Source organism: Odontesthes bonariensis, chromosome 20 (assembly GCF_027942865.1).
Source record: "Odontesthes bonariensis isolate fOdoBon6 chromosome 20, fOdoBon6.hap1, whole genome shotgun sequence".
Lineage (NCBI taxonomy): Eukaryota > Metazoa > Chordata > Actinopteri > Atheriniformes > Atherinopsidae > Odontesthes > Odontesthes bonariensis.
In genome coordinates, this window is record NC_134525.1 from 29,976,574 (window position 1) to 29,995,761 (window position 19,188).

The 19,188-nt window shown below is 45.9% G+C and overlaps 1 protein-coding gene across 3 annotated transcripts in view; it reads right to left on the reverse strand.

The window, feature by feature from the left end:
• Nucleotides 1–19,188, reverse strand: part of hecw1a (HECT, C2 and WW domain containing E3 ubiquitin protein ligase 1a) — a 116,032-nt gene that overhangs the window by 33,713 nt on the left and 63,131 nt on the right. For 2 of the 3 annotated variants that reach the window (XM_075452270.1, XM_075452271.1), the window contains 5 exons: nucleotides 17,446–17,588; nucleotides 17,042–17,142; nucleotides 15,431–16,401; nucleotides 13,732–14,308; nucleotides 1,586–1,684 (listed from right to left, as the gene is read on the reverse strand). In XM_075452270.1, coding sequence (XP_075308385.1) covers nucleotides 1,586–1,684; nucleotides 13,732–14,308; nucleotides 15,431–16,401; nucleotides 17,042–17,142; nucleotides 17,446–17,588 — 1,891 coding nt within the window. The remainder of the gene's footprint in view (nucleotides 1–1,585; nucleotides 1,685–13,731; nucleotides 14,309–15,430; nucleotides 16,402–17,041; nucleotides 17,143–17,445; nucleotides 17,589–19,188) is intronic. The other variant, XM_075452272.1, reaches the window with a different exon arrangement.

Genomic DNA, 19,188 nt, shown 5'->3' on the forward strand with positions numbered 1-19,188 from the left:
AACTGTTCATGATCGTACCATCATGATGGCAAACCAAGTGGAGGAAACGCAAGTGAAGGACATAAATGCAGCGCCGTTTTTTTCCCTGGCTTTGGATGAGTCAACAGACGTAAGTCATTTGTCGCAGTTCAGTGTGATCGCAAGATATGCTGCTGGTGACACACTGCACGAAGAAAGTCTTGCTTTTCTGCCATTAAAAGGGTCCACAACAGGTGAAGATTTATTCAAGTCTTTCATGGAGTTCGCTCGTGAAAAAAATCTACCTATGGATAAACTTCTCTCAGTGTGTACTGATGGTGCTCCGTGTATGGTGGTGAAAAACAAAGGATTTGTGGCGTGTCTCCGTGAACATGAAAATAGACCCATCCTAAGTTTCCATTGTATTCTACACCAGGAGGCACTTTGTGCGACGGGCAGCTTGGCGAAGTGATGTCGTTAGTCATTCGTGTGATCAACTTTATTGTTGACCGAGTCTTAAATGATCGCCAGTTTAAAACACTGCTGGATGAAGTTGGAAATAAATGGAGCAACCTGCGATAGTTCTGGCAGACCACGTAGTCAACGCGCCCTTTGCCTATTGGCTGACGCCGACCCAACCCCTATGGCTGTCCACAAACCAACTGCGCTATGGTTAATCAGCTGCTGCTCGCAATTGGATGCTGGCATTTGGGGCGCTTCATTTAAACTACCAATTGGTTTGCTGTCACTGCTCTTTTCGCTTCTGCTTGCAAGACGTAGCTCCGATCAGCATACGCGCCGATGCTAGTATTATTATGGCTGCTGCCTACCCTGTCGTCCGGCATGGATCCCCGCCTGCCGGCGGAGTCGGAGAGTCTGCCGGAGGACTCGGAAGATTCGGCTGAGATGGACGCCGTGGAGGACACCCAACCTTCCCAAGTCCAGCCGAGCCAAGACGCGACACCGGGCGGGCTATCCACAGCGCGCCGCGGGCAGAGTCGAGGTCGAGGACGAGGCCGCGGCTGGGCTCCTGTAATGTGGCAGGGCCGCCGCGGGTTGATAAAGGACGATGTACTGGCAGAAAGACACAGTACCAGAGCTACCTAAACTCTTAGTGGTGACAAGACTCCACAAAGCTACACACAAGAAACTGTTCTTAAATGTCTACTTTTCCATCAGTTAGGAATAAAGCAACCAAATCCTGTTATTGTTTTTATTTTACAGAGTTGTGCCTTGCTGCTGTATGAAATAAATAGGCCTACTAACTACACCAGACTATCCACTCGTGCTTTAGGGACTCTCCATTGGATGATGATGTAACATCATGTAAGTGTAACTTGATGTAAGTGCAGTTGGCCGCTTCCGGTCACTGACAAGCCTGTTCAGAATCAGTAAAGACCATCAAGCTATCCAACCACCCAGCACGGGATCGGCGAGCACTATGATGTTGCATAAAGGAGTATGCAAGGAGGGAGACTGGGACAATGATAGCAAAGACAGAGGATATGGAATGTGTTTGAGAAAGCAGACACACAGGGCAGCATGCACACATAAACAGCCACATTTCCAGCACACCAAGGTGTTTGGATGACACTCCAGAGTAAGACTGGGAGATGTTGGTTCTTACTTGGAGGTAACGCTTGGTCAGTGGCAGCAGGAAAATGGTTTAGGTCATGGCTGGGTCGCAGAACTGGAAGATGGCCAACAGGTGGGGAGAAGCCTGAGCCTACAGGACATCAGAGAGACAGTATGGGATACATTACCATGAGGCTGGAGATATTCTATACCAGCTGTCTGACTAGGAGCTAAAGATTACTGCATGCACAAGATGTGGAATCTCCACACATCATAGAATTTAAAAGGCCGTAGAGCCTCTGAGCTCTGTTCAAACTCTTCTGCATGATTTCCAATGCCACATATTCTGCAGTGACAGATAAGGATGGAAATAACTGTTTTCATCATGAAGTTCAGGTTCTGTCACAATCCAGATCTTTCAATTGTTTACCATTATTTGAACTATTTAGTATACCAGTGATCTCTCACTAAAATTAAAGCCCCCACATGATGTGGGGGCAGTGGAACAAAGTGCAAGCATCCCTTTCCATATTGCAGTCGGATATGCAAGATATGACAGGAAACTTTTGACAGTTAATCTATTACTTGATCAAAATAAAACTAAATACTTTTCATTTAAACAATTTATTGGTTTCAAGCTCTCAAAAACATTATCAAATTTAGTTTTTTACCAACACCAGAGAAAAAAAACTGAGTCTTTGCTGGTAAAAGATCCACTACTGTCACCAACTATTTTCTGACTATGTCTGAGTCCAGGTTGGTTCTCTTCAGGTTACATTCAGTGGGCTTTATCTCAGAGCTGCGGGAGAGCTGCAAGACTGAAGTAAACCAGTTGTAAAATCAGCACAATGATTTCAACTCACCGTTGGATTGTCATTTGGATGATTCTTTGAAACAATGCTTTTCTAACACTGAATGTAAAAATAGTTACAAGTGCAATGTGTCATTCGCAAAGAAAATATTCTGAAATGGGATTTAAATCTTAAAGATTTATATTCACTGAAGGAGATGAAGACATAGTCTATGGCCCACAGAAAGAATGGCAACATCTTTCATTCTTTAAAACTTGTCAGTAGGTCTATGGCCACATTCCCAGGCACTGTGCAGTATAAGACTTTTGCTAAAACTAACCAAACATTTGTTACTGCTGCAGTATTGTCCCCAAAACAGGAGACTTACTGACAGATCAGATGAGTTTGAGATATTGCAGCGAGTAAGAGACCAACAAAGGCCGCTATATAAGTAAAACTGAATTGAAAAGAGAGCTGTTGCTGTTAAATAAAGAGCTGAAGGCTGAACACATCCAAGTTCTCAATTGGGAAATCAGATCAGATTTCTCACAAAGAACAACAAAAGTTAGCTCTGCCCCCAGAATTCTGCGACCTGCTGTCACGGTTATTGTAGCGAGCAAAGGAGAACCCAAAAGCACGACAATGAGGCAGGCGATTAGCAAGGGAAAGTCAGTTTATTCAGTCCAAAAAACAGTCCAGGTCATAACCAAACGATCTGAGTGAGGCAAACAAATCCGACAAGGGGCAGGCAGGTATCAGGAATCCGGAATCCAGGAAAGGCAGAACTAGGTCAGAACAGGTAGGCAGGACTGGAAAACGCTGGAGAGCTTGGCAAAGAATAACACAAGACAATCTGGCAGGGAACAAGTGAAAGTGATGAGTATATATACACTGAGGAACTAATGAGCAAATAGACTGCAGGTGAGGAGATGGACAGGAAACCTAGGTGAGGGAAATTAGTAAATTGCATGGCAGGATCTGAAATGACAGGAGAGTTAGTGAAGTGACAAATAAAAATAAATAAACTAAGAATAGTGTAACTACATTACAGAACCCCCCCTCTAGGGGCGGCTCTTGCCGTCCCACCCGGTTGATCAGGATGAGCTTGGTGGAAGTCCTTGATGAGAGTTGGATCCAGGATGCTGCGAGAGGGAACCCACGAGCGTTCTTCGGGGCCGTAACCCTCCCAGTCTACCAGATACTGCACTCCCCTGCCACGTCGCCAGGATTTGATGAGCTGACTGACAGTGTATGCAGGTGCCCCATCAATGATCCGGGGAGGAGGTGGGGGTTTGGAGGGAGGCAGAAGTGGACTTTCATTAACAGGTTTGACCTTGGAAACATGGAATGTGGGGTTAATCCTCATGGATGATGGAAGCCGAAGACGAACAGCAACAGGATTGATTATTTTAGAAATCTGGAAGGAGCCCACAAAACGAGGGGCCAACTTCTTGGAGTCCACTTTGAGAGGCAGGTCCCGTGTCGACAGCCAGACGCGTTGTTCTGGGGTGTACTGGGGTGCAGGATTGCAATGTCGATTGGCAGATCGTTGGTAACGGTCTCAGAAGCGCAGCAGTGTGGAGCGGGCCTGCATCCAAGTGTGCCGACACCGTCGGATGTACGCCTGAACAGAAGGAACGCTGGCTTCATGTTCTTGTTCTGGAAAGAGTGGAGGTTGGTATCCCCGGGAGCATTGGAAGGGTGAAAGACCAGTGGCTGAACTAGGCAGAGTATTATGAGCATACTCAAGCTGCTCAGACCAGGAGGAGAGATTGCGGGAAGCAAGGCAGCACAGAGCTGTCTCCATCTCTTGATTCATACGTTCTGCTTGACCATTGGATTGAGGATGGAAACCAGATGACAAACTAACAGTAGCCCCCAGCATCCTGCAAAACTCGGACCAAAAGTGAGAGGTGAATTGTGGTCCCCGGTCAGAGACCACATCAGATGGGAGACCATGTATCCGGAACACATGTTGCAACAAAACTTCAGCCGTCTCTTTGGCAGTGGGTAATTTGGGTAATGGAATGAGCATAGCAGCTTTGGAAAAACGATCAACAACAGTAAGTATAACTGAGTTACCGTTAGAAGGTGGTAGGCCGGTGACAAAATCCAAAGAAACGTGAGACCAGGGATGGCGAGGGACTGGCAGAGGATGAAGGAGACCAGAAGGAGCTTGGTGAGAGCTCTTATGTTGAGAGCAGACATGGCAAGCAGCAACAAACTCTCTAGTGTCCCTCTCCATGGAAGACCACCAGAAGCGCTGATGAAGAAGGGCTAGAGTGCGTCTCACCCCAGGATGGCAAGCCAGACGAGACGAATGCCCCCACTGGAGGACTTCAGAACGGAGACTGTCTGGAACAAACAATCGGTTCTCTGGACAAGCACTGGGAGCAGGGTGTTCTGTGTGGTAGCGTTTTACCTTATCCTCCACTTTCCAGGTTACCGCCCCAATGACGCATGCAGAGGAGAGAATACCTTCAGGCTGTGATGGGGAATCCTCTGACTGGAACTGACGGGACAGTGCATCAGGCTTGACGTTTTTAGAACCTGGTCTGTATGAGAGAGAGAAGTCAAAACGGTTGAAGAAGAGGGCCCACCTCGCTTGACGAGAGTTAAGTCTCTTGGCCGATCGGATGTATTCAAGGTTTTTGTGGTCAGTCCAAACCACAAATGGTTTCTCCGGCCACGGAGGACCACCGTAAGGGCTTGCTGAGAGAAGTGAGAGCGGTGAGGGAAGCTGCCACTGAACTGTAGTTCCGAATGAACCTTCGGTAGAAGTTGGAAAATCCCAGGAAACGTTGAAGCTCCTTGCGTGTGGATGGAGTTGGCCAGTCAGTGACTGCCTTGATCTTGGCCGGGTCCACCCGGATGTTGCCAGCGTTGATGATAAAACCCAGAAAAGACACCTCTGAATCATGAAATTCACACTTCTCTGCCTTAACAAACAACTGGTTCTCCAAGAGCCTCTGGAGGACTTGACGTACATGCACCACATGCTCCTCCCTGGACTTGGAAAAAATAAGAATGTCATCCAGATACACGAAAACAGACACGTTGAGCAGATCCCGCAGAACATCATTGACTAATCCCTGGAAGACTGCAGGAGCATTAGTAAGACCAAACAACATGACCAAATACTCATAATGACCACTAGGAGTATTAAAGGCCGTCTTCCACTCATCGCCCTCCCTGACTCTCACCAAATGTTAAGCATTGCGGAGGTCGAGTTTGGAGAAAATGGTAGTCCCTTGTAGCAGTTCAAAAGCAGAGGAGATTAAAGGAAGTGGATACCTGTTTTTGATGGTAATGTCATTAAGTCCCCTGAAGTCAATGCAGGGTCGTAGGGTCTTGTCCTTTTTCTTCACAAAAAAAATCCTGCTCCAGCGGGAGACGATGATGGTCGTATGATTCCTGCTGCCAGGGAATCATTGATGTACTTCTCCATAGTTTTTGTCTCAGGAACTGATAAGGAGAAGAGTCGCCCCCTAGGGGGGGATGTACCTGGGAGGAGATCAATGGCACAATCGTACGGGCGATGCGGCGGCAAAGACGTGGCTCGGACCTTGTTAAAAACCTCCTTCAAATCCAGATAATCCATAGGAACTCCTGACAGGTCTGGAAACTCAGAGGGAACAGTCAAACCAGAAGCAGATGACAGGGCAGACTTCAAACAGACAGCATGACAATGAGTACTCCACTGCAGTATAGTTCCTGAAGACCAGTCAATGTGTGGATTATGTCTCCTAAGCCACGGAAACCCCAGAATGACAGGTTGTTGTGGAGCATTGATCAGGTGAAAAGAAAGGATCTCAGTGTGATTACCTGAAATGGTCATTTGAAGGGGAGTAGTTCGGTGTGTAACCCGGAAGAGGAGACGACCATCCAAGGCTGAGGCTTCGATAGGCTTCTCCAGATCCACCTGACCAAGACCCAGCTGGGAGTCAAGAGTAATATCCAACAGGCTCTCATCTGCACCAGAGTCAATGAGGGCTGGGACAGTCTGATAATTCCCAGAGCAGAGCAGCTTGACCTGAACCAAAGGCCGAGAGGGCATTTCTGAGTTCTCGGCTCACCAGCTGTCAGAAGTGCCCTCGGGATGACTGGTGAGCCATGTCTTTTACTGGACATGAAGAGACGAAATGGCCTTCCTGACCACAGTACAGACACCTGTTCTACCTTAGGCGGCGCTGTCGTTCGGCTGTAGAGAGCCGTGTCCTGCCCAGCTGCATAGGCTCAGAAGCGTCACCGGGAGCATTTGTGCGCTGCTCAGAAGGACGCCCTGGAGGGTGAAATGGCTGATTAGTCTGTTCAGGTGAAGCAGCGGACCGAACTCTCTCCCTCCGCCGCTCCCGCAGACGACTGTCTATGCGGATAGAAAGAGAGACGAGTGCGTCCAAATCCGTAGGAAGATCGCGGGCCGCCAGCTCGTCTTTGATGTTATTAGAGAGGCCGTTGTAGAAGGCATCGAAGAGCGAAGCGGCGTTCCAGTTACTCTCAGCTGCTACAGTACGGAACTCAATAGAGTAATCGGATACAGATCCTCCTCCCTGAGCCAGGTTAAACAAACTTCGCGCAACCTCTCTCCCTGGGGTGACGTGGTCGAAAACTTTCCGCAGTGATTTCGAAACGTAATCCATATAATGCTGTCACATTAGTGGGGGCGCAGGGAAGAAACATTATGATAGGTGTTAAATGTCTTCAACTAGAGAAGATAACATGACTGCAGGAAGCAGAAACATCATTGATGTCATTGTGACAGAAAGTCGCTTCAGGCCACAAAACTGAAGTATTGCTGGGTTTGTAACAGCTCTAACACTTGTGTGGCAGAAACACTTATTCTGCCATATATAAAAGAAAGCGCATAACTGTGGAGTAAAAATCTCTGACACCCTCCACATCAGTCCATAGTGTTTGCCAAAAATTAGAACAGATGATAAATTTGACAGTCAACGGGCACTTCATCTCTCTAACTGAGATCATCTGGCTTTTACCCTTAAAGACACAGCACCGTCAACCTCCCAGACTGAAAGAACTTTTTAATGCTTCAATTAGGGGTGTCAAATGATCACGTTAATTGCGATTCATTAATTACAGTCATATTTAGCACGTTATGCTTTTTAATCGCGTTAATCTAATTTTTAATCTCTAACTTTCTGGTTTCTGTATGCAAGTTGCCCTTTTACAAAATCCGTTTTTATGTGTTGGGCTTCTTGTGCTTGAGTTGTTGGGGGTGGGAAACAGTGGTCAGTCACACCCTGAAGTGGACATTGATTGGCTGTTATTGTGTTTGGGATGGTTTAGCATTAAGGCTGATTTATGGTCGCCTACGGAGAGCCTCCCGGAGACGCTCTCCGTCTCTTGCGTGCGTCGGCCAAAATTCCTATCTATCCGTCGAGGCAACTGAGACTCGCGGAGACCGCAAGGGTTGTGATTGGTCAGCTAACAACATCATTTCCGGAATCACTTTTCCGGTTTTACGCCTTCCACTCAGGACAACAACACCGCCATTTTTGAAAGAGTTTACTGTGTGCCGGTCAACATTTGGTAAAAATTATTTGCATTTCAAAATCAATAAGCTCCAACTCCAACAACAGTCTTTAGCCCCTTTCACACTGAGACCCGCTACCTTAGCGGGTCCAAATTGCACCTTCGACCCGCGTCGAGCAATGTGAACGCTTGGCGTGTTAGATGACCCGTGTCGCCTGAAGCCGAGTTCAGGGGGCGTTGCCTAGTGGCAGAGCGTCACACAAAACACATAAAATGCTGGGCGTGTACAATGACGAAGGCACAAGCCATGCGTCGGAGGTAGGGTTACCGCACTCTCCCATCTTTCTCGCCAGCCCTTCCAGCAGAGGTCCATCTTTCAGCGTCCCCGACATGTGGCGGTAAATAACGTCCTCTGCTCGGAGGCTGAGGAGCTCGCGGACCTCCTTGTCTCCCCAGTTGGCCATCTTCAAAAATGTTTCGAACTTGATGTAGGCTAAAACAGAGTGAAACTTGTCCTCACCTGTCACTGTTGTTCTGAATCAGCTGTCCATTCTGTCTTTTAAACTCCTCACTTTCACACCAAACTCGGCAAAAAGACTAGGGTCCAACACGGGTCGAAAGGCGAGTCGAGTTGACACGACAGCCCGGGTCGTCAGTGTGAACGCAACAGCGGACACGCTAAATTCGCGGATTAAACGCAGGTTATTCCTCAGTGTGAAAGGGGCTTTTGTCGCTCGGTCTTGTGAGGAGTGGAACGAAGCCGGAAGGTGAACAATCAATCAACGACTTTCACGATAGACGTCGCCAGATTGGGTCGTTTAACGTAGCGACAGATCGGGAGGTGAATTGCCTTGCGTATTCGACAGCCCGACAGAGAACTTCAAAAGAACGGAGAGCTGACGGATAGCGACGGAGAAGCATACTGAGGCCTTAAGCTGATAGGCTTCCATTATAGTTGGGAGGGCAAGGTGAGGAGCGGTGAGGAGACTTGAAAATGGAGGAGCATGTGAGAGTTGTTGGTCCCCATAATGGAATATTTACATTTCACAAACGCCCCGACGGCACCATTGATAAATGTAAAGGGATCTGCGTTCTTTGTAAGAAGGACTTTGCTTACCACCGAAGCAGTTCAAGTTTAGCCCACCACATCAACGCAAAGCACAGAGTCGCGAGTGCAGCCACAGATAACGTTAGTAGCGAAAACGTTAGCAAAGCTAAACTCCAGGAGAACACCCGGCATATGAGCAAGTCTACAACCGACAGGCTTACGAATGTTCTTGCCAAGTGGATAGCGATGAACTGTAGGCCGATAAACATAAGCCTCGTTTCCACTATGCAGTCCGGTACGGGTCGTTTCGGAACACTTCGCTTATTTCAGTGTTTCCACTACCAACGAAAGCGTACCGGTCCCATGGAAAGCTGACCATGGTACCCGTTACCATTTTTGTAACCCTTCTGCTTGGGGTACCTAGCACACAGGACTGGTTCCAGGCTCTGCTCTCCGTTGTTGGTGAGGAGGCTGTGCAGCGGGAGCTCCATGGAGCTGTGCCAAACGAAAAAGTTTTCCAGTCGCAAAAATGGCAGAGAGTGGTTTCAACCGGACCGCGAGCCAGTGTCGCATTAAGCTGAAGAAGCTTGGAGGTGGTTCAAAATTATGGATGTTATTTGCTGTTATTTGCTATGTACGCTTCGGCACGCAATCCGCCCACCCCTGAGGGTCCCCTTTGTACAGTGGGAACGCAAGCTGACCCCAAAGCGACCCGACCTGACCCGACCCGTACCGTACCGTTCCGAACGGACCCGTACCGGACGGACCCGTACCGGACTGCATAGTGGAAACGAGGCTATAGTGGAAGACGAGGGATTAACAGAGGTGTTGCAAACTGCATCCAATGACCCATACTACAAGCCACCGTGCAGGACGACAATGACGACCGAAATCAGCAAGATGTGCGACGGCAAAAAGAAAAACAAACTTGAGATTTTGGTGGAGGATTTGCCCAACTTTGTTACTAAAACCGGAGATCACTGGACCTCAGCCTGCAACCACAAATAGAAACCAGGCATTTTGTTGATAAATGCGTCGAACAGTTCCTCAAGGTGGCAAATGACTGGAGAATTGAAAACAAGATATCGAACTTCGGTACAGACAGCGCAGCAAACATGCTGGATGCTATGAGAGCCCTTCCATAGTAGCACATCACCTGCAATGCTCACATTCTCCAGAGGACCATCACAGTCTGCCTCGATAGCAGTGGGTTTGCCGGTGTACTAGCAAAGTGCTAGCAAAGACTGTTGGCCATTTCAAACAAAGCCATGCGAGTACCACAGAACTTAACCAGCAATAAATTGCACTTGGAAAAAAGATAAATGACTTTATAAAGCCCCTTTTTTTTAATTTATCAATCTTTTGGTCTGCTACAATAATGTAATGAATTTAAATGAAAATGCTTCAAGTTGAGGGCTTTTCACAGCAATTTTTAGGAGAGATTAAAAAAGAGATTAATTAGATCAATTAAAAACAAAAGAAAAAAAAGTTTAATCTCATGACAGCACTAGTTTCAATAAAACATAGAGAAAGAACTTTGTCTTTTTTGTGCCCTTTAACACACAGAGTAAAGTAGGTAATCTCCCAGCACAAGAGAACCATTTGCAATACTGCATGGTTATGTTGCAGGATGCATGCATGTTGTGTCAGCTCCTGCTGATGCTAATAAAATGCAAATGCTGGCAACAACGGCACTTTCATGTAGCCATAAAAATGAAAAACAAAAAACAGAGGACTGGCCTGGCCTGGCAGTGTGCAGATTATGCCTATCTGTAACCACTTGATATAATAAATAAATTATAAATTATATTATTCTAAATATATATATTATATAATAATATATATTATTATTATAAATACAAATAAATAAAGTGTAAAATAGCAAAACATTTTGTGTAAAACTACAACCCATCCATCCATTATCTGCCGCTTCTCCGGGGGTTGGGTCGCGGGGGCAGCAGCTTGAGCAGAGAAACCCAGACGTCCCTGTCCCCGGCCACTTCCTCCAGCTCTTCTGGGGGGACCCCGAGGCGTTCCCATGCCAGCTGAGAAACATAGTCTCTCCAACGTGTCCTGGGTCTTCCCCGGGGTCTCCTCCCAGTGGGACGTGCCCGGAACACCTCACCAGGCCTCGTCCAGGAAGCATCCTAACCAGATGCCCGAGCCACCTCATCTGACTCCTCTCGATGCGGAGGAACATCTACTCTGAGCCCCTCCCGGATGACCGAGCTTCTCACCCTATCTCTAAGGGAGAGCCCAGACACCCTGCAGAGGAAACTCATTTCAGCTGCTTGTTTTCGCGATCTCGTTCTTTTGGTCACTACCCACAGCTCGTGACCATAGGTGAGGGTAGGAACGTAGATTGGTAAATCGAGAGCTTCGCCTTCTGGCTCAGCTCCTTCTTCACCACGACGGGCCGGTGCAGAGCCCGCATCACTGCAGACGCCGCACCGATCCGTCTGTCAATCTCCTGCTCCATTCGTCCCTCACTCGTGAACAAGACCCCGAGATACTTGAACTCCTCCACTTGGGGAAGGATCTCATTCCCGACCCAGAGAGGGCATTCCACCCTTTATTTATTGATAGTATTTTTTTTTAAATACTATCAATAAAGAAGATCTGCACAAACATCATTTTGTTTTCCATAAGGGACTTGCTGTTTGTGAATTTAATTGACTTTTAACTCTTCAGTTTATGTGATCAAATGTTTTGTCAGCGTCAAACTGCCTGTAACAGGCCTCCAAACATACAGAGGGTATCCTTTATACAGCTCACACACTCTTCTCACTCATCTCAAACATATTCTTTTGCTATCTAAAACAATGTCATTATGTACTCATACAACTCTGCTGCCTGTTTTACTCAGTCTGAAATCAATCAAGGCATAGTTAAGGGGCCTTAAACACCAAGATCAACAATAACCCATCGGGCACATCCATCAGCATGTTTGTGCCCGTCACCAGTGCCAAACTTCAACAGAATCTTTTTTTCAACCGAGTCACACACAATCTTTCTCATTTGTCATCCTCAATTCTCCAAAACAAGCAGCACTTTCAGAATAATACGTCCATAAGGAGTGTAGAAACTGAGAAGGAACTGATAGTCAGACTCAAAAGAGATCAGCTCTGTTTTCTTTTTATTTACAGGGTCTTCTGGTTTTCCTTAAGGTATAACATATATACTACCGCTCCTTCTACATTAGTAAGCTAGTTTCTTTCAAAGGCGCAGAATGTGTCCTGGCGAGCAGCCAGATGTCATCTTTTCACCGCGTTCATGTGTTGTTTTGTTTGTTCAGGCAACATGAAGACACTCAACTGGGGTCCTCTTGTTGCCACTGGCTCTTCATTTCTCAGACTTGAAGTCGTGAGTGATGCTTATAGTGCACTGTCAAATATAAGCAGCTGATGAGGGCAGGTAAAACATACCTATGTGATCTCTGTGATAAATTTAGGACAACATACATTTCCATCGTACAAATTGCAACAGCATGTCGTGTCATACTCGGGACACACTCTCCATTACTCCATCAGACTTCCCACAAACTGTTCACATTAAAAGCCCATGTCGCCAAAAGATGGTGGCGTGGCATGACTCATATTGTTGGCATTAGTGAAACTAAACATTTTTGAGTTCAGATTTATAAAAAGCTACCATGGAAACCCTGCTGTGGTAGCTAACGTAGCTGCATGTCTGCGGTCACTCACTGCAACTGAATAATGGATTTGATGATGCGCACCATGTGCAACGCTAGCTACTGATGATTCATGTCAAAATGATTCAAAGTAACTTTTCTTATCAGCTCTTCAAATGTGTCTGCCTATCATATTCTGTATCACAGGCCAGTTACTTCAAAATGTACAATATACACCTGAAATCCTTCATTTCTGTGTAAACAGTGATGTATTCCTGTTAAATCGAGTGGATATTTTCGTCTTCAGCTCATTATTGTTATTGTGTGAGCACAACTTATTTCATCAAGAGGAAAAAAATGTAGTCCGTGATTGTTACTCATTCCTGAGATGCAGTGCCATAACTTGGCTTGGGTTTTCACTAGGGCTGGGCGAGTTAACTCGTTATTATCGCGTTAACTTGTTAATTGTTTAACGCCGATAAATATTTTATCACACATTAATGCAGGTTTTATTATTGTAAAAGTCTGTTGCTCACAGGCTTTTGTTTTGTAAAATTCTGTTGCTGTCTGTTGCGGAACCGGAAAAGAAAGACCGTTACAGGTGAGCTAACCGGCGCTACTTCCTGTTTTACTTGTTTCAACATAAAAGCACATATTTCAAAATAAAAAATAAAAAAAAACTCCTGCATTTACAGCCAAGTTGAATTGTCTTCTCACCGCAGTAGTTCCAGTCTAAAATATTACTTAAAGGCAAAACACACAACTGATACCAGCAAGTCATTCAAGGAAACATAAAAAACAACATCAAAATGCTGATGTTAAAAGTGTGTTTTCACAACAAATGTTATGGCACTTTCATTCACATGGCAGCACATTTAAAATAAAACTAAATGCTAAAAGCTATACACTACTTTTGAATTCATTTTTGGATTTTGCGTACAAATGCGATTAATCGTGATTAATCAGGGAAATCATGTGATTAATTAGATTAAAAAGTTTAATCGTTGCCCAGCCCTAGTTTTCACCCGAACCTTTAGCTTGTTAAGTAGTCACAAAATGGGTCACACACTTTGAATAAATAAAAGGATGCCCGCAGAATGATAGCAGGAGCTTTCCAAACTTGCCTGAGCTTCCACTACCTAACACAAATTTCTCCACTCTAATCCGGGACCGTGGGAGTGACTTTGGACACAGAATGAAGCTGAGACAGCCAATAGGAAGATCATGTTTACTCTCACCGGTGCCATTTCTGTCACTGGGCCCGGCCACAGCTGGCTCCCCCTGCTCTCCTCTCCTGGCCTCCTTCCATCTTCCTGTCCTCCTCTCTCCTCCTGCCCCGCCCACATCCTGCCCTTCGGGCTGGATGGAGTCGGGCACCGACTCAAAGGCGCTCTCCTCGTCTTCATCTTCATCCTGGGAGGAGAACACAGTGCTGCCGGACAGCCGGTTGCTGTCCACAGATGAGAGGCGGTTATGGCTGCAGAAGCGGCCCCTCCCTTCGTATCCTGAGTTGCTGTAGCATGACGTGCTGTAACAAGAGGTGCTATAGCAGGAGGTACTGTAGCAGGAGGTGTCACAAAACTCACAGTCGTTTTCACCTTGAGCTCTGTGGGTGCTGTTGCAAACTCTCCTTCCTCCTCCATTACTGGAGTCCCCCTCCTCACTCTCCAGACAGGAGGGAGAGATCCTCCTAACTATTGCATGTCCTCCTCTTCCTCCCTCCCCTTCCAGGAGCTGGTTCAGCTCAGACAGGCGTTCGATGGACAGGCTGCGGGGCAGAGAGCGCCGGCAGCAGGGGCCCGGACACTCCAGGACCTGCAGGGACACACAGAGAGCTGTTTAACTGTTTTAACTCTAGGGAAAAACTGATCAGCCTTGTGGTTGCTCTGTGACTTTATTTTGGAAAAATGACATGAACTATGGCAGCAGACGTCATGAGGTGAAGAACTCTCGACATTTTACACACAGTGAAAAAAAGTCTGTGTAGCAGAAAATCAAATCAAATCAAATTTATTTATATAGCACATTTCATGTACAAACAAAGTGCTTTACATAAAATAAAAGCATTGCCGCATGGAGTGTAAGAAGCATTAAAATACATAATAGAATATAAAGAGAAACAAATAAAATAATTTAAATGGATTTAAAAACAAGCAACAGTCTAGATAAATTAAAAGATATCGTGCAGATTTCATGCATAGACACATGAGAACAGAAATGTTTTTAACCTGGATTTAAAAATGTCTACATTTGGTGAAAGTTTAATCTCCACTGGCAGTTAGTTCCACTTGTTTGCAGCATAACAGCTAAATGCTGCTTCTCCATGTTTAGTCTGGACTCTGGACTGGACCAGCTGACCTGAGTCCTTGGATCTAAGAGCTCTGCTGGCTTTATATTCTCTGAACATATCACAGATGTATTTTGGGCCTAAACCGTTCTGGGATTTGTAAACCATCAGCAGGCTTTTAAAATCTATTCTGTGACTGACTGGAAGCCAGTGTAAAGATTTTAAAACTGCTGTGATGTGTTCAGATCTCTTAGTCCGGGTTAAAACTCCAGCAGCAGCGTTCTGGATGAGCTGCAGATGTTTAATGCTCTTTTTGGGAAGTCCAGTTAAAAGAGCGTTACAGTGATGGAGTCTACTGGAGATGAATGCATGGATGAGTTTCTCCTGGTCTTTTTGGGAGAGGAAACCTTTAATTCTGTTCAGAATTAAACCTCAGCTTTGCAGAGGTTGTCAGAAGCAAAGATTGGGTCTATTTGAAATAATCTGTCAATACACACCTTGCTGTGTGTGCTGACTCTGGGTAAAACACGGACTGTACAGTCGGAACTTCTTCATTCAGAAAAGCCTTTCTGCATATGTGAACATGTCCTTTGCTGAGCTCTGTGGTGGAACGTGGTTTATGTGTATCTTACCTGCACCACACATCGTACCTGAGATGGAGACAGGGTTGTATCTTCCTCCTCCTCCTCCTCACCCTCTCCCTCTTTGGAGGTTTTGAGTGTTGGGGATGTTGGGTCTAAAGTGGTGTCTGTGTGTTCTCCTTCCCCCGTGGGCTCCTCCTCCTGGCTCGGAGCTCTGAGTTGGGCTGAGGGGAGGCTGTGCAGGAGGTTGTGAATCCGGATGTAGTGGGACCGTGGCGTCTCTGGCTCACCGCAGGCCGACGCTATCACTGTTTCCAGCTCTGACACTGGGAGGGAGCATGGACGGTTTTTACGCCGTAGCGGAGTGTGGGAGTGGCAGTTTGAGAAGAGAGAGTGGCAGGAGCATGGAGCACAGCTTCTCTCTGCTCCTCCTGTCCCCTCCTGTTGCCCCCCCTCGGCTGGACCTTCACAGTTGCCCTGAGACGTGCTGTTCTCCTCAGAGGCCCCCTCCACAGCAGCAGCCCCATCATTCATCGCTGCTGCCACAGGATGGTCGGAGTCGGGCTTGGGCTGTGTTTCGGCCTCAGCCTCTTTTTCCTCTGCTATCACTTCTCCCTCAGTTTCTGGAACAGATTCATGTCTCTGCTCCTCTTCTCCTCTCTCCTCCTGCCTCTCCTCCCCTTCCACTGCCTCTTCTCCTACTCTGTTGCTCACTTCCTGCTGTTCAGGTGAGACCCCCTCCTCTTGCTCCACCTGAGGATGAGGGGTGGGGGGTTCATCCCTCACCGTGCTCCCCTCCTCCGCGGTTCCTAGCTCCCCCTGTGCTGTTGCCACATCTTCCTCCCTCTCAGCAGGTGGGACTTCCTCGTGTGCAGGGGCTGATGTCTCGGTGTCTGGAGGGCCATCCAAGGGCAGGTCAGGCATGTCAGGGCCCACACTCAGTGTGTCATCATCATGTGCACTGGCAGCTTGGTTAACTTCTGCTGCATTTCCAACCTCAGTGCAGGCTTGCTCGATGACTAGGGACACCTCTTCATCATCTAAAAAGAGAATAAACATGTTCAACAAATTCATCTTCAAGCTGCTGCCTTCAGACGGGGAAAGACCTTTACAGGTGAGCTAACCGCTAGAGCTAACCGGCGCTACTTCCTGTTTCACTTGTTTCAACATAAAAGCACATATTTCAAAATAAATTTAAAAAAAACTCATTGCATTTACAGCCAAGTTGAATTGTCTTCTCACCGCAGTAGTTCCAGTCTAAAATATCACTTGAAGGCAAAACACACAATTGATACCAGCAAGTCATTCAAGGAAACATAAAAAACTACATAAAGATGCTGATGTTAAAAGTGTGTTTGCACAACAAATGTTATGGCACTTTCATTCATATGGCAGCACATTTAAAATAAAACTAAATGCTAAAAGCTATACACTACTTTTGAATTCATTGTTAGATTTTGCGTACAAATGCGATTAATCGTGATTAATCAGGGAAATCATGTGATTAATTAGATTAAAAAGTTTAATCGTTGCCCAGCCTTAGTTTTCACCCGAACCTTTAGCTTGTTAAGTAGTCACAAAATGTTCACATGAAACTTAACAAAAACATTGAACAGAGGGGAGATAACACGTCATTAAAATGTGTGTCCATGCTGCTGGACAGGATGACACATATTGTACCTGGGTGAATAGAAGAAGTCAGCTCAAAGCGGAACAGCAGCTGGCCACAAACATGATCTGTTGGCAACCTGCGACCCAGGGAATAACTCACGACCCGATCCCTGCAGATGAAAGATGGAGACGGACAGGAAGGTTAATACAGAGGCTGGAAAAGAGGAAAATGGAAGAACTGGAAACACAGAAGCTTTTATCATAACATTTTTAATGATAGAATCTACAAGAGTAAGTGTAGAAATGATGACAATTTGAAGGAGGTAGAACTACAGCACTTTTAACTTCCTACAACTACACATTGAGACATTGAAAAATTCCACCGCTCCACATACACCAGTGACATTCAGAGAGATGACAGTCAGCTTTACACAGGAAAAAACATCGTATGAGTTTGTGTTGTGGGTGTTTACCCTATGGCATGTTTTTCCAACAGCCTCTGAACAGGGACAGAGAGCTTCCCAAGGAAGCGCTTGATGATTGGACGACTTTTGGCAAACTTGTCCTTCACCTCAATCTCCAGGACGTCAGTGGGCAGAGACACAAAGTTAAACCTCTGCAGAGACAGGCGGGCACAGAAGAAAGGGAATCTTAAGGATCATAATACTTGGAAAAGGCCTAGGAGTTTAAACAGTTTATTCAGGAGAACATGTTTTGGAGGAGTAAATGCATCAAGTTTAACACATGAAAATGTTGATGTCTTCTAACAAAACAACATTTTTCTATTCGATGTATCTGGATCTTTATATCATTTAAAAACTGTTCAGGTGTTGACAGATTGAAACTGCAGCAGCTCTACGGGAAATGTTTGGGTGCACAAACAATGCTGCCATCTGGGAGAGATCCATCTATTATGATGACAACACATCATCAGTGAGATCATACGTCAGTAAACACGTGGGTGAGTTATGTCTCCAGCTTACCGTTAGCACCAACGATTTGACTCACATCTTACTGGTCTCTCAGTTTCTGATCAGAGACAACCTGCAGCTTCATGTCAACATAACAAGAAGCTGATGACTGACATATTTTTAATGTGTGACGGCATCCTGTATCATAACTAAATGTCTGCTGTTTGTAACAAACCAAACCATGTGAAAATAATGTAAATGATTTTGTAATGTAATGTTTTTACCATGTAAAAATTCGGGGAGTTATGATTATTTTAGTTGGGGATATACATCGTCCTCAGTCGAAATAAATAAATGTGGGGGCTTTGGAGACCCGTCCAAGATGGCGGCCGCGCTGATACGTCAGCTCAGTCTATAGGCAGCGTCAGTCTATGAGGCGTCTATGTATATCATGGCCGTTTCTCAATACCAAGAACGCCAAGTATGTACTTGTGTACTTACAAGTATGTACTTGTCGGAAGTACGGACTTCTGAGTACAGAAGTACGTAAGTACGCTCATGCATTTGGAACGGAAGCGTACTTGATTACGTCAAAGACGTTGACGTAATCAAGGACGTAATAAAAAAAAAAAAACGAAAACGATTGTTTTTGATTTTTCTGTTCATCGCTGCCCGTGTGTGATTTCAACAGCAAAGAAAAATCAAAACTTCTAAAAAAGATTGAAAATGGACCGAGCTGGGATTGCAGCTGCTGTTGGGGTTCTTTATTTTAAAGCTGAAGAGGAAGCGATGAGGCAGAGGAGGGAGAAACGGGAGCGACGACCCAGGATGCGGAGGAGGAGCAGGCTAAAGGCATACCTGTCAACTTTTGTCAACTCCTCTGTCATCTTCACTTGACCCGCACTGCTTTCTGGGATAGCAAGCTTTCTGAAGTCTACACAAGTCACTAGGGATTGGAATCGAAAACCGGTTCTTGTTGAGAACCGGTTCCCAGTGTTTCAATTCCTTGGAATTGTTTGGCGATTTTGCAAACGATTCCCTTATCGATTCCAGTGGGCGCGAATGACGTCACCACGCAACGTTGCGTGGCGAGTCCAGTGCAGCCAGCAGTCAACAGTAAACATGGCGCCCAATCGGTACAAACGCTCGAAAGTTTGATTACACATCCCTAAAAGAAGATGACAACAGGGCAACTTGCAAAGTGAATATTTCACCAAAGGGAGGAAATACTACCAACATGCAATTACTATGAATGAATGATTAACGTTGGTGAATCTGAACCCAGCAACGTTAGCAACGTTAGCA